The 26,066-nt window shown below is 38.2% G+C and overlaps 1 protein-coding gene across 4 annotated transcripts in view; it reads right to left on the reverse strand.

Annotated features, from left to right (window-relative positions):
* The window catches only part of PREX2 (phosphatidylinositol-3,4,5-trisphosphate dependent Rac exchange factor 2), a 304,965-nt gene that overhangs the window by 146,649 nt on the left and 132,250 nt on the right, over positions 1-26,066 (reverse strand). For 2 of the 4 annotated variants that reach the window (XM_010371608.2, XM_030938189.1), the window contains exons 19-23: positions 23,411-23,496; positions 20,512-20,648; positions 17,447-17,564; positions 14,020-14,204; positions 11,064-11,225 (exon numbers count right to left, since the gene is read on the reverse strand). In XM_010371608.2, the coding sequence (XP_010369910.1) occupies positions 11,064-11,225; positions 14,020-14,204; positions 17,447-17,564; positions 20,512-20,648; positions 23,411-23,496 (688 nt within the window). Of the gene's footprint in view, positions 1-5,493; positions 5,747-9,920; positions 10,073-11,063; positions 11,226-14,019; positions 14,205-17,446; positions 17,565-20,511; positions 20,649-23,410; positions 23,497-26,066 lie in introns of those variants that run through there. The other 2 variants (XM_010371607.2, XM_030938190.1) reach the window with 2 other exon arrangements.

Consider the following 26,066-nt stretch of genomic DNA (forward strand, 5'->3'; position numbering starts at 1 on the left):
GGGCTGAGACGATGGGGTTTTCTAAATATACAATCATGTCATCTGCAAACAGGGACAATTTGAATTCTTCTTTTCCTAACTGAATACCCTTGATTTCTTTCTCTTGCCTGATTGCCCTAGCCAGAACTTCCAACACTATGTTGAATAGGAGTGGTGAGAGAGGGCATCCCTGTCTTGTACCAGTTTTCAAAGGGAATTTTTCCAGTTTTTGCCCATTCAGTATGATATTAGCTGTGGGTTTGTCATAAATAGCTCTTATTATTTTGAGGTACGTTCCATCAATACCGAATTTATTGAGCATTTTTAGCATGAAGGGCTGTTGAATTTTGTCAAAAGCCTTTTCTGCATCTATTGAGATAATCATGTGGTTCTTGACTTTGGTTCTGTTTATATGCTGGATTATGTTTGTTGATTTGCGAATGTTGAACCAGCCTTGCATCCCAGGGATGAAGCCCACTTGATCATGGTGGATAAGCTTTTGGATGTGCTGCTGAATCCGGTTTGCCAGTATTTTATTGAGGATTTTTGCATCAATGTTCATCAGGGATATTGGTCTAAAATTCTCTTTTTTTGTTGTGTCTCTGCCAGGCTTTGGTATCAGGATGATGTTGGCCTCATAAAATGAGTTAGGGAGGATTCCCTCTTTTTCTATTGATTGGAATAGTTTCAGAAGGAATGGTACCAGCTCCTCCTTGTACCTCTGGTAGAATTCAGCTGTGAATCCATCTGGTCCTGGACTTTTTTTGGTGGGTAGGCTATTAATTGTTGCCTCAATTTCAGAGCCTGCTATTGGTCTATTCAGGGATTCAACTTCTCCCTGGTTTAGTCTTGGGAGAGTGTAAGTGTCCAGGAAATTATCCATTTCTTCTACATGTTCTAGTTGATTTGCATAGAGGTGTTTATAGTATTCTCTGATGGTAGTTTGTATTTCTGTGGGGTCGGTGGTGATATCCCCTTTATCATTTTTTATTGCGTCTATTTGATTCCTCTCTCTTTTCTTCTTTATTAGTCTTGCTAGCGGTCTGTCAATTTTGTTCATCTTTTCAAAAAACCAACTCCTGGATTCATTGATTTTTTGGAGGGTTTTTTGTGTCTCTATCTCCTTCAGTTCTGCTCTTAGTTATTTCTTGCCTTCTGCTAGCTTTTGAATGTGTTTGCTCTTGCCTCTCTAGTTCTTTTAATTGTGATGTTAGAGTGTCAATTTTAGATCTTCCCTGCTTTCTCTTGTGGGCATTTAGTGCTATAAATTTCCCTCTACACACTGCTTTAAATGTGTCCCAGAGATGCTGGTATGTTGTATCTTTGTTCTCATTGGTTTCAAAGAACATCTTTATTTCTGCCTTCATTTCGTTATGTACCCAGTAGTCATTCAGGAGCAGGTTGTTCAGTTTCCATATAGTTGAGCGGTTTTGATTGAGTTTCTTAGTCCTGAGTTCTAGTTTGATTGCACTGTGGTCTGAGAGACAGTTTGTTATAATTTCTGTTTTTTTACATTTGCTGAGGAGTGCTTTACTTCCAATTATGTGGTCAATTTTGGAATAAGTGCGATGTGGTGCTGAGAAGAATGCATATTCTGTTGATTTGGGGTGGAGAGTTCTATAGTTGTCTATTAGGTCTGCTTGGTGCAGAGATGAGTTCAATTCCTGGATATCCTTGTTAACTTTCTGTCTCGTTGATCTCTCTCATGTTGACAGTGGAGTGTTGAAGTCTCCCATTATTATTGTATGGGAGTCTAAGTCTCTTTGTAAGTCTCTAAGGACTTGCTTTATGAGTCTGGGTGCTCCTGTATTGGGTGCATATATATTTAGGAGAGTTAGCTCTTCCTGTTGAATTGATCCCTTTACCATTATGTAATGGCCTTCTTTGTCTCTTTTGATCTTTGATGGTTTAAAGTGTGTTTTATCAGAGACAAGGATTGCAACCCCTGCTTTTTTTTGTTCTCCATTTGCTTGGTAGATCTTCCTCCATCCCTTTATTTTGAACCTATGTATGTCTCTGCATGTGAGATGGGTCTCCTGAATACAGCAGACTGATGGGTCTTGACTCTTTATCCAGTTTGCCAGTCTGTGTCTTTTAATTGGAGCATTTAGTCCATTAACATTTAAGGTTAATATTGTTATGTGTGAACTTGATCCTGCCATTATGATATTAACTGGTTATTTTGCTCGTTAGTTGATGCAGTTTCTTCCTAGCCTTGATGGTCTTTACATTTTGGCATGTTTTTGCAATGGCTGGTACCGGTTGTTCCTTTCCATGTTTAGGGCTTCCTTCAGGGTCTCTTGTAAGCAGGCCTGGTGGTGACCAAATCTCTAAGCATTTGCTTATCTGTAAAGGACTTTATTTCTCCTTCACTGATGAAACTTAGTTTGGCTGGATATGAAATTCTGGGTTGAAAATTCTTTTCTTTAAGAACGTTGAATATTGGCCCCCACTCTCTTCTGGCTTGTAGAGTTTCTGCCGAGAGATCTGCTGTTAGTCTGATGGGCTTCCCTTTGTGGGTAACCCGACCTTTCTCTCTGGCTGCCCTTAAGATTTTTTCCTTCATTTCAACTTTGGTGAATCTGGCAATTATGTGTCTTGGAGTTGCTCTTCTGGAGGAGTATCTTTGTGGCGTTCTCTGTATTTCCTGAATTTGAATGTTGGCCTGCCCTACTAGGTTGGGGAAGTTCTCCTGGATGATATCCTGAAGAGTGTTTTCCAACTTGGTTCCATTTTCCCCCTCACTTTCAGGCACCCCAATCAGACGTAGATTTGGTCTTTTTACATAATCCCATACTTCTTGCAGGCTTTGTTCATTTCTTTTTCTTCTTTTTTCTTTTGGTTTCTCTTCTCGCTTCATTTCATTCATTTGATCCTCAATCGCTGATACTCTTTCTTCCAGCTGATTGAGTCGGTTACTGAAGCTTGTGCATTTGTCACGTATTTCTCGTGTCATGGTTTTCATCTCTGTCATTTCGTTTATGACCTTCTCTGCATTAATTAGTCTAGCTGTCAATTCTTCCACTCTTTTTTCAAGAGTTTTAGTTTCTTTGCACTGGGTACGTAATTCCTCCTTTAGCTCTGAGAAGTTTGATGGACTGAAGCCTTCTTCTCTCATCTCGTCAAAGTCATTCTCTGACCAGCTTTGATCCGTTGCTGGCGATGGGCTGCGCTCCTTTGCAGGGGGAGATGTGCTCTTACTTTTTGAATTTCCAGCTTTTCTGCCCTGCTTTTTCCCCATCTTTGTGGTTTTATCTGTCTCTGGTCTTTGATGATGGTGACGTACTGATGGGGTTTTGGTATAGGTGTCCTTCCTGTTTGATAGTTTTCCTTCTGACAGTCAGGACCCTCAGCTATAGGTCTGTTGGAGATTGCTTGAGGTCCACTCCAGACCCTGTTTGCCTGGGTATCAGCAGCAGAGGTTGCAGAAGACAGAATATTGCTGAACAGCGAGTGTACCTGTCTGATTCTTACTTTGGAACTTCCTCTCAGGGGTGTACTCCACCCTGTGAGGTGTGGGGTGTCAGACTGCCCCTAGTGGGGGATGTCTCCCAGTTAGGCTACTCAGGGGTCAGTGACCCACTTGAGCAGGCAGTCTGTCCGTTCTCAGATCTCAACCTCCGTGTTGGGAGATCCACTGCTCTCTTCAAAGCTGTCAGACAGAGTCGTTTGCATCTGCTCAGGCCTCTGCTGCTTCCCCTGTTGTTTTTTTAGCTGAGCCCTGCCCCCAGAGGTGGAGTCTATAGAGACAGGCAGGTTTCCTTGAGCTGCTGTGAGCTCCACCCAGTTCGAGCTTCCCAGCGGCTTTGTTTACCTACTTAAGCCTCAGCAATGGCAGGAGCCCCTCCACCAGCCTCGCTGCTGCCTTGCGCTTAGATCACCGCAGACTGCTGTGTTAACAATGAGGGAGGCTCCGTGGGCGTGGGACCCTCCCGGCCAGGTGAGGGATATATTCTTCTGGTGTGCCCGTTGCTTAAAGCGCAGTATTGGGGTGTAAGTTACCCGATTTTCCAGGTGTTGTGTGTCTCAGTTCCCCTGGCTAGGAAAAGGGATTCCCTTCCCCCTTGCACTTCCCAGGTGAGGCGATGCCTCGCCCTGCTTCAGCTCTGGCTGGTCAGGCTGCAGCAGCTGACCAGCACCGATTGTCTGGCACTCCCTAGTGAGATGACCCCAGTACCTCAGTTGAAAATGCAGAAATCACCAGTCTTCTGTGTCGCTCACGCTGGGAGTTGGAGACTGGAGCTGTTCCTATTCAGCCATCTTGCTCCACCCCCACTGTCTAACTTTTCTAGATTCAATTCAAGAATATCAAAATTCACATTTCATAAATAAAGCTCACCATTAGAACAGGGACTGTCTTATATGTATATGTGTACATTATGTATATATGTGATATATACACACACACATGTACAATGTGTGTATTAAACTATGTCTTCAAATCACGTGTCAGAAGCTGTGTAGCTCAGCCATGTGCCAGTGCACAGTAGAAGTCTAATTGGAACTGAATTGAAATGCAGGAAATTATTAACAAAATGATGAGCAAATTTAATAATAATGGATAGTGAACATTTATCCTAAACTTTTTTTAAAGAAAGGAATTTAGAGAACTCCTGACCTATCCCATCACTTTACTAATAAAGAAACGGTGACTCAGAGGCTCATGTGGGACATAGAATTTAAGGCTAGATGCAAAAACCTTTTTCAGTCAAAAGTTCTTTTCCACTGTTGTTGCAGGATAAAAGTCTCACAAGGCACCCATGGCACAAACAAAGGCACAGAAATCAATTTTATTGGGTAACAGCATCCACCATAATAGGAAGTTATGCTTCTCTTGCCTTCTTCCATTTTAAACAATTATCCATCCATTCAAAAGCAAGAAGAGAGGCATCTATTCCAGACTCTGTGCTCAATGCTGGAGATATAGCCCTTGCCCTCCTGGAGTTCACAGTCTAGTAGACAACACAGAAAAAACAATGCAATACTATTGCTATATGCAGCAATTGTTTATTGCAATTATTAGGTTGTAGCAAAAGTGATTGCGGTTTTTGCCATTAAAAGTAATGGCAATGTGCCATATATATAATCCAAGTGCCATATATATAATACAGTAATGCATTGCTTAACAATGTGGATGCATTCTGAAAAATGCACCATTAGGTGCATCTATCTGAACATAGAAAAAGTAGAGTCAAAATATAGTATTATAATATTATGGGACCACCATTTATATATATATGATCTGTCATTGACTGAAATATTATGAAGCACATGATTGTATATATGCAATCATATAATACACGTAAAGGCCAAATAATTAGAAATTTTGTTACAAGCTGAAAAGGAAGTGAACGGGGTGATGTCACGAAGTATTAATGGAGTGATCGGGGAGAGCTGGCAGAAGATTCCCTTGCTAGGGGGACTGGCTTTCCAACTTGTAGCTCAATACAAATGATGTGAATATAGAATGTCCCCCTGCCCGTATGTAGGAAGGGCTGTGTACTATGTCTAAAGGTGCCTGAACTGTTCCAAAGGGTAAGAGTCAGACAGAGGCCCTCTCTGCTAAGATCAGTTCTTGAGAAGGAAGGTCCTCAGGAATGCAGTGCTGTCTTCCATCCTGGGATATTCCTAAGACAGGAGGAGGCAGCAGGAGGAACCCCATAGTCACAGGTACCGGAAATGTGCTGCTTACACTGTGAAGATCAAAACTGTGCTCCCAGACAGCATGCCATGCTGTGAAACTGTAAGACCTTTCTGAAACTCGAACCTAAAATAAGGAAGGTACAGTTCATGGATTGACGGTGGTTCGTGCATGAGAACATGCTGATTGTGCAAATGGCCCTGTAAACATCAACCTGCCTATCTTTTTAGCAACATCAAAGGAAACACTGAACTCATTAATCTGCTTTGGAGAAACTCCCAGGGAAAGGTTAAAAAAAAAAAAAAAAGTATTTTCCCCAAATAAAAACTGCAATTTTGCAATAAAGAAATGCACAGGGTGGGTGTGGAGAGAGGTGCATTGGGAGGGACAGGACTTTAGATATACTATGGATACTACAAGCCCAAACTTACTGTCACCTTTATTCATTTATCCAACCATGACTTCTGGAAGGCTCTTTGTGCATCAGGCACTGTCCTCAGCATGTCGGGGAACATCAGTAAACAAAACAAAGATTCCTGCCTTCCGGGAGGTTACATTCTAGTGAGAGGAGAGGTCAACAGCAAATACGGTAAGTAGAGTCAAAATATAGTAATTATGTAATGTTGATAGATAGTAAATGTAACTGAAAACAAAATTGAGCAGCATAAGAGGGTTCGAAGTTTCAGAGGTGAACTGAAGAATGGGTTACCAATTGTAACCAGGATGATCAGAATGGGCCTTACTGAAGCTGACATTTAAGCAGTCCGGAAGGAGGGGGAAGTTAGAAATGTGAGCATCTGGAAAGGGGTCATTTCTAGCAGAGGGAACAGCCAGTGCAAAGCCACAGGACTGGTGTATCCAAGGAGCATCAAGAAAACCAGTGTGACCAGAGCAGCAGTGAGAGGGAGGCAGAGGAGGCAGGATTGGAGAAGCAATGCAGGGAGGGAGGGCACAGATGCTGAAGGCCATTGAAAGGACTTGGCTTTGACCATGAGTGAAGGGTATAGACACTCAGGACAACTGTGAGTTGGCCAGGAGCAACGAGGTGACCACTTACAGAAGAGAGATGGCAGTGGCTCACCCAAGGCCACCAGCAGTAGAGGTAGGGAGGAAAGGCTACATGGTTGAAGGTAAAGCCACAAGAATGGTATGAGAGAAAGGGAAGTGAAGAGTGTATTCAAGGTTTTAGGCTGAGCAATGGGAAGGATGGGCATAAGCCCAAGAAAGAGAAGGCAGCAAAGAAAAGGCAAACTGCAGGGGCACTGGGGTGGGGCAGGGAAGGGTCAAGAGCTGATTTGGAACATGTGAAGCGTGAGATATTGATTAAACCCAGTTGCAGAGGTCAAACGGGCCGGGACCCTGAATGAGATCACCAGGGGATTGAGAATGGAGAGAGAGAAAGAGAAGACAAGAGTCCTGAGCCCTGGAGTTTTATGAAGGAAAGGGGAGGGAAGAAAAGGAGGACCAGCTAGGATACCACAAAGGAGTCCCCACAAGAAAGGCCGAAAACTAGGCATATGTGGGGTCACAGAGAACTGCCAAGTAGAGGTTTACGGTCAACTGCATCAGATCCCACTAAGACAAGGAATGCTATCAGGACAGTCAATAGACTTTGGCAAAATACAGCCATTTCAGTTACATAGAGGGGAGTAGAGGCCCACTGGAGTGTGCTGAGGGTAATGAAGGTGAGACAGCAGTTATAGACAGCCTTTTCCAGGACAGAGATCAAAGAAAGGGAACAGTATGGAGTAGGGGAGGGCTATTTCTTTTTAATGTAGGTGATATAAAGCATATTTCTACACTGACAGGAATTAACAATTTCTGGAGATAGAACTCCAGGTTTTTAACGCATTGGTAGTTAATTCATGAATTATTGACTAGAGCAATATATTTTAATCCAATTATAGTCACTTCACTAAAAGAAATAATACAATGGTAAGCTATTATTTTGCAGATAGCTTCCTATTTCAATTAAGCACAAAACCTTTTGGCATGGGGTTATGAAAGTTTCGTATTGTACCCTTTTGAGGGAAGGGGACATGGGGAAGACTTTTTCTCGCAATCTTCCGAGTCCATATATCAGTGTGAGGGTTACATGGCATGAATAAGTAAGGAGAGACTTCAGACATTCAAAGGAAGACTTCCAGTTCCCTGCATGTAATATTTCTGTGTAAACAGGAACTATCTCTTGAATGTATATTAAATATTTCTATCTAGAAAGTATCCCCAATACCCAAAATAAGCCCAATTATGGAATTATTCTAAAGCAGAAGAACGACTGTAAAGCTAAAAAGTGTTTCCAGGACAATTTAGGGAGAAAGCATTCCTCCCTACAGGGCATAATTTTACATCTGAATTGTCCTCAAATCCTGCTCCACAGAGAAAAAAGTCTCGCTTAGGATTCATTCAGGTCTTCACTAAGGTCTGACCAGGCTTCACACGCGTGCCAAAAAACATCTGTGGCCTGTACAACCAGCCATGAAATCTATTATAATTGCAGCAGCCTTACTATAGAAGCTATAGCAATCAACTGGTTTCTATTTTTAAAACCTAAAACTTTCAGAGTCAAAATAAGGTAAAGCCAGCATCTTTGAGATTTTAGTTTCTATGGATACATTTTATTTCACAAAAAGAAGAGTGCTGAAGCCTTCATCAGGAAGGAAAATATGTTTCTAATAATAGTTTTAAAGTATATGTGTGAAAATTAAAAATCTATATTCGCAAATGCTATGGGTTCTGTTGACATGCATTTGATACATAAATGGAGCTAATCTTACATGACCTATTAGGGCTACGATCTTAGGCACCTAAATCTTATTCAAATGGAAAAGATCCTTGCAATATTTTCTTGCTAACCTTGATTCTCTATCTAATGAGAAAACCAGTTATTTTAAATATGTTTATGGCCAAATGGGATGATGACAAGGATAACTTTTAAAGCATATAGGCCCTAGGTGACTACATGTCTCTTTTTTATTTCTAAATTAAACATAAACACAAGTGAGACTCATTCCATAGGAACGTAGTCTGTTAGTTGCCACCTACGTGACCTTAAGCAAATTCTTAATCTCCCAAAAAAAAAGAGGCAGTATGAGAGAAGAGTCCATACACATGACTGTTTTGATACTCAAGTAACAATAATGTACATAAAAGAGCTTTCTGCAATTTGGTGACATTATTTTTATCATCTAACATCACTGCTCATTAGCCTGTCCATCTGTGCCTTAAAAGCTTCTAGGATCTTAGTTACTCATGAGTAAATGGAACACACTTCTCACCTTCCAGGGTGACGTTTTTGAGGATCTCCAACATTTGTTTAAGCCTGTGTTCTCTTGGTCCTTATTCTTAATCTGCTACATCAATTTGCTAACTAATATACCCTGATCCTAAGATTATGTTTGTTTATATAGTTTACCATTTTCCATGTACACTTCTGTAAGCTACTTCCACTTTTTTATTGCATGAAAGAATGAAGAGAGGAAAGCAGGAAGAAAGCAAAAGAGAAATGTCCCAGCCATGGTGACCAGTTTGACACCCAGACTCTGCCTGAACCTGTATCACACCTTCTTGTACAAATCCATTTCTAAAGTAGAACAACTCTCTTTTTCAAAATTTCTTCAAAAGGAGAATACTGATTTGCATTTGTGCAGCAGTTTTTTTGCATTTGTTTAGACCTTTTACTTCAATTTTACTTCAAAGCACTGTTACATTTCATAGAGAAAGGAGAAGTAAGAAAAGTATCTTCTGTCCTTCAACTCCAACAAGGTACATTCCATGGAATCTTCCCCAAACTCAAATAGGTGAACTGAACCAGCAGCCATGAAAAGCAGATTAACAAAAGTGGCAGGTAAGCAGTGACCCTGAACATTAGTTTTCTTCACGTGAATAACTTTTAAAAAGATACAACATGTAATGCAAACTCAACTCAACAACCCAACCATTACAGGAATTGTTTAAAGGAAAAAATCATGATCTCTTTTCCCTTGACTCATTCAGTTTAGGTAACCAATGTTGTGAGTCCCTTGGTTATTAATTTACATACATCCCTATTCTCATGCAGTCAAATATAGACATAGATGGACTTATTTTAATTACCATATCAAGAACATAAAACACATATACTTAACACATATTCATATACATTGAGATAAAGAATATTATCTAGTATGGCTGACCAAATTTTAAGCAACCAACTTCATTTGGAGGGAAATCATTTAATCAATTAGTCTTTTATTGGTATTAATAGAAATAATTTTTAAACTTGTTTTAGCATGTGTTTTGGAGATGAATTCCCATTAATTCTACCTTTAAAATATGTCCCCAAATTCATCTAATGATTTTGTCTCCTTCATCTTCAATGTAGTCCAAGCCATCAGCATCACTCAACTGGGCCACTGCAACAGCTTCCTACTGGTCTCCACTTCTCCATTTCTGCCCCCTTGCAATCCATTCCTACAAAAGCATGATCTTTCAAAAGCCTAAATCAGATGAAGTCATCTGCCTGCTTAAAACCTTCCAACTGGTTTTCATTAATATAATAATAAAATCCAAACTCCTTCCCAAGTCCCAAAATGTACAGGAGCTGCCACAGCTCTTCACAACTGGCCCTGTCTAAGCCTCTGACCTTAAGCCTGGCCACCAAACTCTGGTGACCCTGGCCTTCTTTCTGCTTTGGGGCCTCAGTTACCAGCTGTTCCTTCTCCCTGGAGGCTTCTCTCTCCAACTGAAAGGGAGAGTTCTACTTGTCATGCAGATACACGCTTTCTCATAAGGGGCTTTCTCTAGCCACAGGGCCAAAGGATCAACCTGGCACTTAAACCATACTTCCCTATTTTGATTTCCTCATAATTCTTCTTAATATTTAATTCCCCCACTTTGTAGGGATTTATTTACTTCTTTGCTGTCTCTCCCACTTGAATGTGAGCACCATGAGAGGAGAGAAATTGTCTCCTTCCCTGCTATATTCCTGGAACCTAGAACAGTACTTGGCACATAGAGGGTGCCTAATAAATGTATCTCAAATGAATGACTTAATTTTTAAAAGCCCACAGTCCATGCACTTTCTGATTGAGGGTTTTCATTCTCTTAGTTGGGAGAAAAGGAAAGAAGAACTATAGTATAATTTTACATTTTGACTTCAGAATTAGGTGGTCTGCATTCAATGGCCAGCTCTATCTTTTACTAGAAAATAATTTAATTCTTTAGGCCTCAGTTACTATATTTTGAAGATGCGGGACAGTAACATAACTTACAAGTTTGCAAAGATCAAATGAGGTAATGGATGTTAAGGCATTTTAAAAACTCTAAAATGTTATATAATGTTATCATTTCATTAAAATGGTACCTAACAAATATGTAAAGAAAATATCAAGAATTGATTTAAATTTGACATTTAAATAATAATCTCAACAATAATTATGTGTAAAATCAATAGAACCCTTACCTTTTTATAACTGGATATTCTCTGACATATGTGTTCAATTCTTTCACTGCAAAGGGCACTGAATTTACTCTGAAGGTCAGTAGGAATCACTTCATTTAGAGAATTTAGGCTGGTGCAGTTTTGTACAAAATGCTCATCACTTTTAGCCAGGGCTTCAAGAATCTGCAATAACAAACACACATGTACACCCACACACACAAACACACATACAGACACACACATAGAAAAACAAAACAAAACAAGAAGAAAAACTTCAAAAGTAGCCACATCAAATTTTTGTAAGTTAACAATACAGGGCAACTTTCCTATTTTGCTCTCTGGGTAGCTGCCAGGGAATTTCTACCTTCAGTCAGGCACTGTCAGTGAAGTGATCTGACCTGTCTGTCTGAAATTTCAGGTTTTCCTTCTGCTAACTATAGGAGCCTGCTTGGTGAGGCAACTGGTCTTCAAAGACTCCCTGCTGGATACATCAGTACATTCTGATGTGGGACGCTTCTATATTTTAGTTAGAGTGACTCAGAACATTTTTTTTCTCAATTTGGTAGAACAAGAAACATAAAGCAATCCAATATCATGCTTGTCACTTAGAGTCTAGCAAATGCAGAAAGAAAATATTTGACAACTGCTTGCTGAAGAAATGAATAAATGAAGTTATTTCAGTACGGTAGAAATTAATGTTACCTGCAGCATCTGAGGTCTTGCTGATGAAAGCATTAGATAAAAGTATTTATGTGATGTTTTCAATTAGTAAACTCTTTTGACTATTTGAATCAATTGTAATAACATTTGTTGGTGGGGAAGGTGTACCATCAATCACTAAGAATTTCCAATGACCTAAGAATTAATTATGTGATTATATATAAATATATAGATACGTAGCATTTCTGATTAATCAGACATTGCAAGAATAGGTTATACCCATAACCAATGTTTTATGATATTCTGTGAAACACAAAATGTATATATGTTCTGGTTATTTGAGCTCCCTCACCTCCTCCACTTCCCTTTCATGCTGACTATGAAGTATGAGTTTTTATTTAATCACTAGTCTAGAACTTAGAGCTAACTTTATCATTAGCAGTGTGACCTTGGCTACATTTCTTACTTGACTGACTTTTCTTCATGTGTAAAATCCAAGTGATATTTGCAATACTAATTTATATGTTGTCCTATATAGAATAATCCATGTAATTCTGCAAACTTGAAATAGCTGGAAAATGAGAAAATAATTATAATATCCTGGTTTCAAACTTTTACATGGATCCCATTAATAGTATAATGTAGACGGGAAGAGACTGCATTTTAAAAATACATATTTTAGATATCAGTAGATACATATAGAAGTACAATATCATCAGAATGATGAGATTTTTAAAAAGTTAACTTTCAGAATATAAAACTCAAAGACAAAATAATTATTTTTAAAATAGTTCATTTAGATGTCTATATTATTTCCTCCTGCTAAAATTTTAAAAATACATGATAGAAATGCTACATCTATCTCAACTATTCATATTTTAAACAACAATTCAAACAGAGAAACAGAGAAATAAAGGTAGGAAAGTTACATCTCATTTTTCTTACTTGTAATATCTGAATTCTTATAGAATATAGAGCCATATGAAACACTAAATCCAACACCTGTGGAGGATACAGTAGGAGTCTGCTGGATTTCCCATGAAAAGCCAGCAGTTGCCTCTTTACCATGTATTTTATTCATTTGGATAAAGGCTCCCTTCCTTCCTCTCCATCTTGTTTCAGCCTAGGCACCTTTGCAAAGGTGATGTCTTTTCCAAATGAGAATTACATAAATATCAGAGGATCTATTCATAAACTGATCTCTACAGTTCCCGAAATTTTATGAAATAAACATGGCACTTGCCAAATTTGAAATTTCTCATAATGTATTTCACGACTTTGAATACTCTTCAGAGGATTATGTACATTAAAAAAAAAGCAGCATCTGTCATGAAAACCATCTAAATTGTATTCACAATAATGAATTCACAGACACAGCAAACTTAATAAATGCTGAAGTCCTTGCCATATCAATGAACACCTGCCTAAGCAAGGGTTTCATCTAACTTAACACTGTGCTCTGAAAGGATCAATAAAAGGAAGTTGTATGTATACCAAATAGTGGAGGAGGGGGAGAAAAATAAGAAATTGAATGAGGCTGGGCACAGTGGCTCACGCCTGTAATTCCAGAACTTTGGAACGCCAAAGTGGCTGGATCACTTGAGGTCAGGAATTTGAGACCAGCCTGGGCAACATGATGAAACCACGTCTCTACTAAAAATAAAAAAATTAGCTGGGCATGGTGGTGTTCCCTGTAATCCCACCTACCCTACTTGGGAGGCTGAGGCATGAGAATCGCTTGAACCCGGGAGGCGGATGTTGCAGTGAGCAGAGCTCATACCACTGCACTCCAGCCTGGGTGACAGAGTGACACTCTGTCTTAAGAAAAAAAAAAAAAAAGGCCGGGCGCGGTGGCTCAAGCCTGTAATCCCAGCACTTTGGGAGGCCGAGACGGGCGGATCATGAGGTCAGGAGATCGAGACCATCCTGGCTAATACGGTGAAACCCCGTTTCTACTAAAAAATACAAAAAACTAGCCGGGCGACGAGGCGGGCGCCTGTAGTCCCAGCTACTCGGGAGGCTGAGACAGGAGAATGGCGTGAACCCGGGAGGCGGAGCTTGCAGTGAGCTGAGAGCCGGCCACTGCACTCCAGCCTGGGTGGCAGAGCAAGACTCCGTCTCAAAAAAAAAAAAAAAAAAAAAAAAAAAAAAAAAAAAAAAAAAAAGAAAAAAAAAAAAAAAAAGAAGAAGAAGAAGTTTGAATGAGCTGACAGCTGCAACATGTATAGCTATTTTTGTTTTTTTAAGTGAAGGAGGGGGAGGATTTCAGTTCCTTTATTTAGAACAAAAAATCTTATTTCTTCAGCATCACTCCTACCTTGGCAGTTAAGCTGAAGAAACCTTTAGGCTCAATCATCTTTTCCACCACATTGCACTTGATGCCAGCTGTGCTGTCATACTCATATACGACACCATACTCCAGGTGGACATTGTCCACTGTCAGACTCACATGCTCCTTCTTCCCGTCAATGATGGCCATAGTGTTGAATTTGTCAATAACCTCTGGAATAAAGACAATTGTAATTCAGCAAATTCACGAAGGGTTTGTTAATATCCTCAGATAATTTTGTGTCTCTTTAAATAATTTTTAAAGAGTTCTTTAAGGGATGGTTAAATCTGATGTGTTAAATGAAGCATCTATTCTTGTTAACATTTTAAAAAATAACATTTCAAGAAAAGCATATGCTTGAGTGATCCACACCTCAGCACTCTAACATGACTAGTCTTATCTTTGTATATCTACTTCAATCTGTGGACCATATGTCTACCTATTTATACCAATATAAATACTATACATAAATTTTTTTTTATTAAAGACATGTATGACTTCTTAAAGTCAGGATTTCTAAAACTGCCTTGAATGTTGTATGAACATTTTCTCAAAGCAGGAAAAAAATCCATAAAGAAGGCCATATTGAAGAAGCAGAAAGGAGATGCAAGAATCATTTTATTTTGGCAGGCAGGGTGCCTGCAGTTTCCCAAACAGCATCTTACAGAGAGGGCTCATTGAGAAAATTTCTCATTGTTCACTATAATAAAATTTCCATCTAAAATGTCTGCCTATAGTTTTTTAGCCTACATAAGGTACATCAGCTGGTGAAAAATACCTAAAATCTCAAGTAAGAAACTCCTGGGAAACCTAATAATAATTAAATAAACAAAACTAGAATATTACTTTACTTAGAATGACAAAGCCCGAAAATAGCATAAACAGTAAATATTAAATAAGTAAAGTAGAATATTGATTTATCTTAAAGTAACTAAGTCCTAGAATAGCTACAAATCAATTTCCAGAGCATTACAGCAATCAATCTACCTTTCAACATGGCACCAAGGTTGATTTATTCCAAATTAGGAATATAAACCTCAGAATAAGGTCCTGAGATTTGTCCTATTTTAGATAAATATTATATATTACCATAACAACCTTATTGCTCCAATGATTTGAGATGTTTCTGATACCACCCATGACTTGGGTAGCATCCAACAAGTGGCCTTCCAGGAGTGCAGAGAAAATAGCTTTTCCTAAGTACCCCCCATATGATCAGTGTGTATAGGGAATATACAATAAGAAACATATGCTGGGCGCCATGGCTCATGCCTGTAATCCCAACAGTCAGGGAGGCCAAATGGGAGGCTCATTTAAGCTCAGGAGTTTGAGACCAGCCTGGGCAACACGGCAAGACCTTGTCTCTATCAAAAATCAAAAACATTAGCCAGGCATGGTGGCATGCGCAGGTAGTCCCAGCTACTGGATGGGGTAGGGAACTGATGGCGGATCCCTTTAGCCCAGAAATTAGAGGCTGCAGTCAACTATAATCACACCGCTGCACTACTGCAGTCCAGCCTGGGTGACAAAGACAGACTCCGGAAAAAAAAAAAAAAAAAAAAAAAAAAAGAAGAAGAAGAAAAGAAAATTAAAGGAAAGAAAAGAAAAGAAAGAAAGAAATATATGTATCTAGGTATTTGGCCTCATTCCTAAAATAAAGCTTTTAAATCCTTGTGATTTTACTGAGTGATAGAGGTGACAGGAATGTCTTTGTTATTTATAACAAGCCCCTTTAGAACATAACTGAGTTTATGTGAATGAGGTGGCACTTGGTCAGCCCACAGCTAGCCTCAGGATGGGGGCTGGTTGTCAGGGTAACCAATCATGCGATTAGGGGGCTGGAGCTTTCAGCCCCACCCCTGAACCTCCGGGGAGGGGAGAGAGGTTAGAGTTCAAGTTCAGTCACCAATGGCTAATGATTTAATCAATCATGTCTAAGGAACGGAACCTCCATAAAAATCCCTAAAGGACAGGGATCGGAGAGCTTCTGAGTGAATGAATTTACCCGCATGTCTGGAGGGTGGCTCACTCCAACCCCTCACAGAGTTTCCCACCACAGAGCTCGGTGCTCAGCACTCTTCCAGACATCATCTTATTTATCTCTTCATCAGGTTTTTCATTTCTTATCCTTTATAATAAACCAGTGTTTGTAAGTTTCTGGGTTCCCTGAGCTGTTCTAGCAAATAACTGAACCCGAGGAAGGGATGTGGCAACCCCCTGAATATATAGCCAATTGGTCAGAAATACAGGTGAAAGCCTGGGACATGTAACAGGCACCTGAAATGGGGGCAACCTTGTGGGACTGATCCCCTAACCTGTGTGTCTGTGCTAACGCCTGGCTTTACAACTGAGATGAATTGCAGGACACCCAGTTGGTGTTAGGAGATTTGGGGAACTGGTTGGTATGGGGAAAACCCCACACACATAGGGTGTCAGAAGGGTTGTGAATGAAAACACCTCAGAACAGGTAATTCTTCTCCACCTGTGCTGATTGGGAGGAACCTAAAAGTGTAATAAAAAATATCCAGAGACATCCACCAATAATGAGTGGAAAGACACCAAGAAAATATAAGAGGTGATTCATGGGCTTCTGTGAAAAAGTTTTGAAACAATAATTTAAGGTATTTGTCAATTGCAGACATAAATGTAATTGCCTCAGTCACCCTTGGTAAAGAAGCCACTGAATAGAGCCATTTGCTGGTTTACTCCATTGAGGAAACAGAACTGATAACTGTCCTTATCAAAAGATCCCTCTCTCTCTCCGTCTCTTTTTCTCTCTCATTTTCACACTACTAGTTTGCTCCTTTCCTTACTGTCAATGTTAGAATACAGTAAAAGTAAAAAAAGAATCTTCTAGATCAGGGCTTCTCAAATTTTAATATGCACACAAATCAAATCTAGTTAAAATGAGGATTCTGATTCAGTAGATCTGGGGTACAACTGAGATTCTGCATTTCAGTCTAGCTCCCAGGCAATGTTGACACTGCTGCTCTGTGAGGCACACTGGAGGTCAGGTCTAAACAACACTGAAACTCCGAAACAAGGAAACACATAATAACCTGGGTTTGAATCCTCACTCTACTACTTAACTAGTTTGAGCAAGTCCCTTAACCTATATAGGCTTTAGTGTTTTCTCCCCTCAAAAAAGAATGATGATACTCATTTCCATTTTATGAGATGTTCTTTTTTGATGACTAAGTGAGGTAGTCCATAACAATACTTCATAAAGTGCCTAACAAATAGAATTTGCCAGCTACTAGCTATTATTACTTATGCATTTGACAGACATCTGTTTGGTGATAATGACTTAAGAATGTGGCTTCAACACGTACAGGACCTTCAATATTTGGGAGTAGGCACAGGCACAGTGGAAAAGAACACCATAAGCATATGAAGAGGAAAAGAGGAAACCTACCTTCTACTTTACAGTCAAAAGCATCCCCTGCTTCATCTCCAGGGGGCTTGGAGTGAGATTTTTGAAGGTCTTCTTGAGCACTCTCAATGCTATTATAAACCCATTGTATGGAATCTTGCTGGAAATGAGGAGGGAAAGAAATCTCAGAGGTAGTAGTGCTTCCGAAAATGCATGCCCATTTCACAAACCTGCTTCAAAAGGAGACTTGACCTTATTTATTCCTCTAGCTTCTTTAAAAATAGTAAAATTTGAAAGAGAAATACAATTAACATCAGAAACTAATAAAAACTCAAGGACAATTATATTGTTTAACAAACATTCTTTCTTTCTTCTTTCCTTTCTTCTCTTCTCTTCTCTTCTATTTTATTCTCTTTTCTTTTTTCTTTTCTTTTCTTTTCTTTTCTTTTTTTCTTAGATGGAGTTTCCCTCTTATTGCCCAGGCTGGAGTGCAATGGTACAATCTCGACTCACCACAACCTCCGCCTCCCTAGTTCAAGCAATTCTCCTGCCTCAGCCAACCAAGGAGCTGGGACCACAGGCATGCACCACCACGCCTGGCTAATTTTGTATTTTTAGTAGAGACAGGATTTCTCCATGTTGGTCAGGCTGATCTCAAACTCCTGACCTCAGGTGATCCACCTGCCTTGGCCTCCCAAAGTGCTGGGATTACAGGCGGGAGCCACCACACCTGGCCTAACAAACTGACTTTTTAAAGCTTCAAGTTTTATCTTCCAAGATATGTTCTAAAGATGTATGTTTTTAAATAGGATATATTCCCAAATGTCTTACTTAAATGTTTCAAGTATATCTTAATTAAGTTATAAATCACATTTTAAAATAATCAAATGTGGCTGGGCATGGTGACTCATACTTGTAATCTCAGCACTTTGGGAGGCTGAGATGGGAGGATTGCTTGAGCCCAGAAGTTCAAGACCAACCTGAGCAACGTAGTGAGACCCCATCTCTTATTAACAAGACAGCAAAATAAAACAATTGTGAGATGGACAGTTGTCTGATGAATCAATTATCTATAATGGTACAAATCATTTACATGTTCTCCTAATAGTCAGATATATTCTAATACATTTACTGCTATTTTAGAATCAAACAAAAATGAAAATTGGAAGGACATCATTCATCTCATTGGTCAACTATCTTTTAATCCTTCCAAATAAAAAAAATCATCCTATTTTTAAGGGCAATTTCCTTAAAAATTATCCTATATTTTAACAGCAGTTCCAGTCTCCTTTAGAGAAATGAGAGAGATGAGCTGACTCTCAAACAAATGCTTCAAGAGTTGCATTACTTTAAGGTTTATAGATTTTCTAGATAAGATGTTAAATCAAATTAAACTGCATTACTGAAGTATGATACAATATGTATTATCTATTTGTTTTGTATTAGCTTCTCAAGTGTGCCTAATTACTATATTGCTACAAATCACTAAAATGCTAATTAATATTTGATCATTCCATTACATCTTGGTGCCCTGTTGTGGCCACCAACGAGCCACATTGCTTAGTTTCCCACATTGACCCTGGGCTTGGCCACACGATTTGACTTGTCCAAAGGGATACTAGCAAGCACAGTCTAAGCAGGTTTATCACTTGTAATGTTCCCTCTTAAAATTCAGACACCATGCAGAAAAAAAAACCCTGCTAGAGACTGGAAAGAGAGGTGGAGGGTGACCTGCCCCATGGAAACCGAGGCCTCAGACAGGGGAAGCAAAGGTGCCCACTCGGGTCCCAGCAGAATGCAGCCACGTCAGTAACCTCATAGGAACCACCCCACAGCTGCCCCATAGAATCAAGACAAATAGTCCATTATCATTGTTTTAAGCCACTAAGTTTTGGAGTGGTCTATTTTGCGGCAATGGATATCTGGAAGAGCGTGTTAGTGCATTTTTCTGTCCATTTATTGCTTTTCTTTAATTATTTCACTGATCAACACCTCTATAAGATGGTAGGCAGGGAAAATAAAAAGAAATGAAATTCAAATTGATCTGTCTGCTTGTTAACATTCTGGTAGAAGAGAAAAGATTTGATCATTTCAGAGGAGACTTTAAACATTCATTCTATAATATAGTTCAACAAATATTTATCAAGCTACTATCAACCAGAGTAACCTATGAGCCCATGTATAACTTCCAATTTGCTATGCTAGATCTGACCTTCTTATTAAGTAAAACTGATCACCTACTTTCATGTGGATTCAGTGTTTTGCAGGCCATCAGCAATGGCTTATGAGAAAATGGCCATTCATCTTCCGGGTTTGGAGACAGTCACATCCTCAGATCCAGAAATGAATACTTCATTATGCATGACAGGAAAATACAGGCTTCTCCTGTAAAGTTCTGCCTGCATCTAGCTGATTAAATTGCAGGAGTTTTCTCTTATATGCCAATACTCACATTTTCTTCATAAGATAATAGCTTTGCTTATGAATTATGATTCTAATTTTAGTTTTTTGTGGCACTTGTAGATCAAAGGATAGTGTTTTACAATTTTAGATAACGCCAAGTACATTTTGGTATTTTCCTTTAAGAGATAAACACAGTTCCCTAAATACATTTTGGTATTTTCCTTTAAGAGCTAAATCCAGCTACCTAAGTAAATATACCTCAGAATCAATCACAGACCTTATAAAACCCATAATTTTTATTTTTTCACAGAAGTCTTCTAATAAAGAGTATAAGTATTTATGGTTCATACATACAGACACAGACACAATGATCATTATGTATTCTAAAGCAATCACAAGGGCCAAGAAAACAGTTCAAACCTTTGGATTTCATTTGATAAAACTCGTATCTCAATGAAAATGAAAGTACCCCAGATCACTTTTTAAACAGATGGCAGTACTGTAATAATAAAATGTAACCATTTAAACACGATCAATTATAATTAATTATGCAGATAAAGCAATCATTATGAGATATATAATGCTGCGTTTAATTTTAAACTTAAAATTGGAAACCACAAACATCTCTGGCACTATCCCACCTCGCCCCTTATGTCTTTATGCAAGTAGTCACTCAGATCCAGATTACCCGAAGGGCCACTTACCTTCATTGGCCGCCTGTACTTCCTGCAGGCTGTAACGTGTGCAATGACACTGGCATGTGTCTCTTTGCTTACATTGATTCCATTCACCTTGATAATGCACTGTCCAGGGTGAAGGCCAGCTGCTGCAGCCACAGTCCCTTTAAATACAAATGGGAAAATAACCAAAAACTAATTTCAGGAATAAGATTCATTTGTATGATACATACAATTATGGAAGCAATTTTAAAATACGATCAAGGTCTACCTAGTATAATCTTGATAAACTTGGTTCTGAGAGCAATGCCCTCTCAACACTTTTCTGCTTTTTAACTTAACTTTCAAACTGTGATCAACAGAATATTTCTCACCTCCCTAAGAATTAGTTTGAAGGGATGTTGCAAAGTGACCTTTATAATACTAATCAGTTCTTTTTCCTTCCAAATGTCTAGTCAGTCTTTCTAAATATGCATATATAATGGCAAAATGAGAAGACCAGAAACATATGCCTTCCTTATCTTCCATTATTCTACAATATTTCTAAATATTCAAATAGTATTCACTTAAGTTTTTTAAAATGACAACAATTTAACATGCACATAAAAACAAAAATCCTTCAGAGAAAAATCAAGTCAATGAGCAACTATGACTGGACTGGTTTTTCCAAGAAAAATAAGAGTTTGAGATATATACAAAAAGTCAGAAACAGGAGAATTAGTAGAGAACAGAATGAATGAGATAACATCACTCATCCAGTCATTTTGTTTGCATTGATACAGATTCAAATATGGAAGTAACATATCCTAACCAGTGAGCTACAGTTTCTCAGAACCTTCCAATTATTGTTGATAGTGTCATCAAATCAATATTAACAAAGTACCATTAATAAACATGTGTAATGAATACAATGCAAATAACTAATACAAATGATTACAAACTTATAAATATGTTAGAAGAGACTTCTTTTGTGACCAATGTCCCTCATAAAGAAATTATTAAACATCTCTAAGAAAATAATTTACATTCAAGAATTTATCTTTGCATTTCTTCTTAGTCCCCATAAAATTCACTCCTAGAAATGTTAAGTGGTTTTCTGCATTGAATTGAGTCTTAGGGGAAAATGGAAAATTATCAGCAGAAAGAACAGCCTGAAAAATGGCATTGCTTCCAGAAATCACCTGGCCACTTGCAAGCATCCAAGCTGTTCTGTTTGTGTGAGCTTAGAATGGGAGTGGCTGGAAGAGACAGGATTGGAGAGTTGAATAGAGCCGGACTGTGAAGTCCTTGCCTTGGCTAAGAGTCTCAACCTTGCTATAAATGGAAGACTCCAAGGGCTTCATGTCTGAAAAGCTGAATTTGTCTGTAAAGTAGGAACAAGTTCATCTTGGGATATAGGAAGCAATTTTGAGGAGTGAAAAAAAACTCATCAGGGACACATTTTAAAAAATGCTGAGTAGTAATATGTGCCCAGTAGAAGAACTGGGAGAAGCTAATTCAATAACCATGATGGTTTTTCTAGCTACAAGGGAGAAAGAGAGAGGACGTGGTTAGGCTGATGCAAGGCTTAAGTGCAGTAGCTTGGATGCAGCTGAGGGTGGGGGCCAGGGGAGCCTGGGGATGCTGGCAAGCGTGACTGCAGTGACCCACATGAGAAATCTCTTTTTCTTGTGGCAAAATTACAGTGCCAAAAAATAACCAAATATCTTTTCGTTTCATACACATCTGAAAGAGAAAGCACTTGAGCATTTCTGTCTTGTACTCTTCAGAAGCAAAAAGCACAGAAACCAGATGTAGGCCAACCCCATCACTAAGCTCCAAAGATAGAACCTTGCTCTTTAAATGACATTGTAATAAGCGAAGAGGTACAGCTTGATTCACTCAGGCTTTCAGCTATTTTATAGCACTATTAACAAGAATTATTCCTTTTTGGCTTCGTGAAAATGCAGAAGATATTTGGTGTCTCAATATCCCATTTCAGTTTGACAATATTTAATGAGTTATTGAGAAGGTTTCAACTGTCTATCCATCTGCACGTTTTAGAAGTCTGAGAGAAAAAACAGGTTCCTGAAATTAGATTTTTTTAATCATACATACAATAATGAAAGTAATGTTATAACAAAGGTCTAGCTAACATGTTCTTGATAATTTGATTCTGATAAAAATGCCCTCTTAAAATCTTCTTGCCAAAGTTTTGGGTGATCACATCAAGATACTTTATATTCTTTAGTAATAAAAAGCATGTATGTCTTTTGCTAGATAAACACATGATTTCTTATGCTAATAGTGACACTTCTTGCTATAGACTCAAGTTATTTACTATGTTTAGCAATGTGGGATCTGAGAGTTATTTCCTTCAATTATTACTAGTGTCCAATTTAAAATTTAAAAAATACATATGATAACAAGAGATGTCAATAATCAAACAAAAAAGAATAAATATAAACATAACTTTTTAGTCACTAAAATTATTGAATTTAAAATGCATCTTATGATGAATTTTAACCACGGTTTATAGAAGTACCTGAAGGAAGTATATAGCAATAGGTTATAAAGTCCACAGATCAGCTTTAAACCTGAAAACCCACAACTTTGGATTACTGACAAAGAAAAACAATTACTTGAAATCAAGAAAAATACAAATAGAAAATCTTAAATTTATTATATTCTTTGGATAAACTAAAGGATTCAGAAAAGTGAGATTTAGGCATCATTCTTATATCAAATTTTTAACAATGATAAACAGGCCTTAGAATTTTTTAGTTTTTTTAATGTTTCTGGAATGTGCTACCATTGAGTTAATACAGTGAAAATATAATTGAGAACCATAACAATATGATTCTGCCTGTTTTAAACACATTCCTGTTCTGTCAGGCACATCCCAAACCTGCTGGAAAGCTGCTTCCCTGCAAGATGAATTTCCTACCTCTTCCTACAGCATGCACAACGGAAGGGCCATATCCTCGGATCTGGAAGCCAAGTCCATCAGCTGAATCTGGAATTTTCACTGTCCTAAATTGATTAGAAAATAAGGTAAAATGAAGTGCAAGAATCAAAACTGGCTGAAATAATCATCATGTACACCTTCACACTTCTCTATAAATACATATTGAGGATCTACAGTGTGAAAGATGTTGGGCTAGAAATCCTTGGAGACTAACGTGGTCCCCAACCTCATGCAATACAGAGTTTCTAAACTGAACACAGTCGTTACATAGTAAAGCCTGAAAAAGGAACATTGGGGTGTAGTGGTTTGATCACTGCTCACTGCAGCCTCAATCTCTCTGTCCCAGTGATCCTCCCATCTCAGCCTCCCAAATGACTGGGACTACAGGCACAAGGTGACACCATGCTTGGTTATTTTACCTTATTTTTTTCATAAACACAGGGTCTCCTACATTGCTCAAGCTCCTCTTAAACTACTGGACTCAAGTGATCCTCCAGCCTCAGCCTCCCAAAGTCCTGGGATGACAGGTGTGAGCCACCACACCTGCTTAAATCTACCCTTGAATCTTCATGTAGTCAGTTTGTAGCCGGATAACTTGGATAAGCTCCTTAACTACTCTGACACAGAAAATTTCACAGAAGGATAAGATTGTTAAAAGTTATTTTGCAGGGTATCTGTGGCAATGAAAAAGAAATCATCTTGGTAAGTTGCCCTGTGCTGTGCTATGAGCTACATAGGTGCTTAGTAAAACAGAAACTTTTCTCTTTAGTTTACTGTTACAAAGAAAAAAAGAGGGACCTATAAAATTCTTTATAAAAATTAATATAACAGAAATACAGAGTTAATACATTTCTACCTACTGGGAGCTTTATCAAAGAACAGGGAAGAGCTAGTTATAAAGAACAGATCTGTCAAACACGGTATCAAAATATTTTAAGAAAATAATTCACTTTAGTATTTACACAATGAATGTTTAAAAGAATAATACATCAGAAGACAAATGTGAATAAGAGAAGAAATCATTCCAATGAATCTACATCAAAAAAAAAAAAAAAAAAGATTACGAAGAGATGGAAAACTTGAGTAAGCTGTCACGGCAAACCAGTCAGGGATGTCCAATTTGGCACTCATAAATAACATACTCCACAGAAGAAAGCCAGAAATCAGATAGCAACAATGAAAAGCACAGAGCTCAAGATGCGAGGGAACATCATAACAATACGAGTATAATATTGCAGCCGGGAACAAAAAGAAATGAATACAATGCAATAAATTGTGATAGATAGCCCTTGATGCCCAAGATACAAACGTGTTTCCCAAAAGATGAGTTAATCATAAAATAAATGTCAGCAGCACTTCAAGGGCATATTAAACACAGTCTGAAGGTAGATACAGCAGGACTTAACTGCAGCTTATGAAATCACTGTGGGAGAGAGTTTGAGCAAAACTAAGGGTTCAAACACTTCAGAAAGCCATAGGCCACATTTAGGCCTAAGATAGAGAGGCTGGCACTGCGATCTCAAATATAACCTAGGCAGGCATTCAGGGATAGAAATGAAGATTTTCTGCTCTCGGAAAACTTGAGAGTTTAATATTTAAAATTATAAATTAGGTTATACACTATGAAGTTATCTGTATGTATGTAGGATCGAGGTCACAGAATTAATGTATCCTTTATCCTTAATTAAATAGTTTTTGGTGTATAGGGCTGTATTCATTTCCTTTGAATAACACATAATTATCAGTGTTTGTCAGAGTTACACTTGAAAATGAAAGATAACTGACCAAAGAAAGAAAAAGGGAATGAATACATATTCTGGTGAGTCTGAAACAAAAACAGAAGCAGTTCATGCTTCCATATATTACGAATGAGAGTTCACTTCTGCTGAAACAACATAGAACTTTCAGGCCATGGTGAATTATTGTTGCTTTTGGATTTTGAGTAATTCACAGTGGCCTCTCAATCTTTCTGAGCAAGGTTTTTCTATCCTTCTAACATTGTCACGGAAGGCTGACTCTAATATTTAAGAGAATTATTGCTTTTTCCTTAATCAAAATTGTACAAAATAACATGACATGCATTTTGGTCCAAATTTTGGAACCCCTCTAGTTAAATGATCTTTAGAGAACATGTTTCCCTGGTGAGAACATTATATTCCCTATTAAAAATGAATTACGTTTATAGAAGAGGGATGTTCTATTTCCTACAGAAAATAAGTGTACTAAATAATCTGCTACAAAGTCTTTTGAAAAATCCCTTGATGTTATCAAGTATGAAGTATAGCTAGAATCAAAAGAAAATTCTTTTGCATTTACCTCTCATATTTTTCCCTTTTCCTCAAAAATGGGATACTACTTAAATTCCAAGAAGCTATTGTAAGAAAATATGACAGTGATTTATAGAACTCATACATCAGAATAAGGACATAAAGGAAAAGTTATTTATTTCAAACAAACTTTTAAGAATTAGTATGCTATCTTCAAAAAAAAAATGAGTATGCTATACAATGTAAAATATGCTCTTGATACAATAAAGTAGCAATGAAACATAAGATGAGAAGACAACAGCATCATATACAACATCACTGGGCACTTACTATGTACTGGATACTTCACTAAGTTCTTTACAAACCTA

This window comes from Rhinopithecus roxellana, chromosome 9, assembly GCF_007565055.1.
Source record: "Rhinopithecus roxellana isolate Shanxi Qingling chromosome 9, ASM756505v1, whole genome shotgun sequence".
In the NCBI taxonomy this organism is placed as follows: Eukaryota; Metazoa; Chordata; class Mammalia; order Primates; family Cercopithecidae; genus Rhinopithecus; species Rhinopithecus roxellana.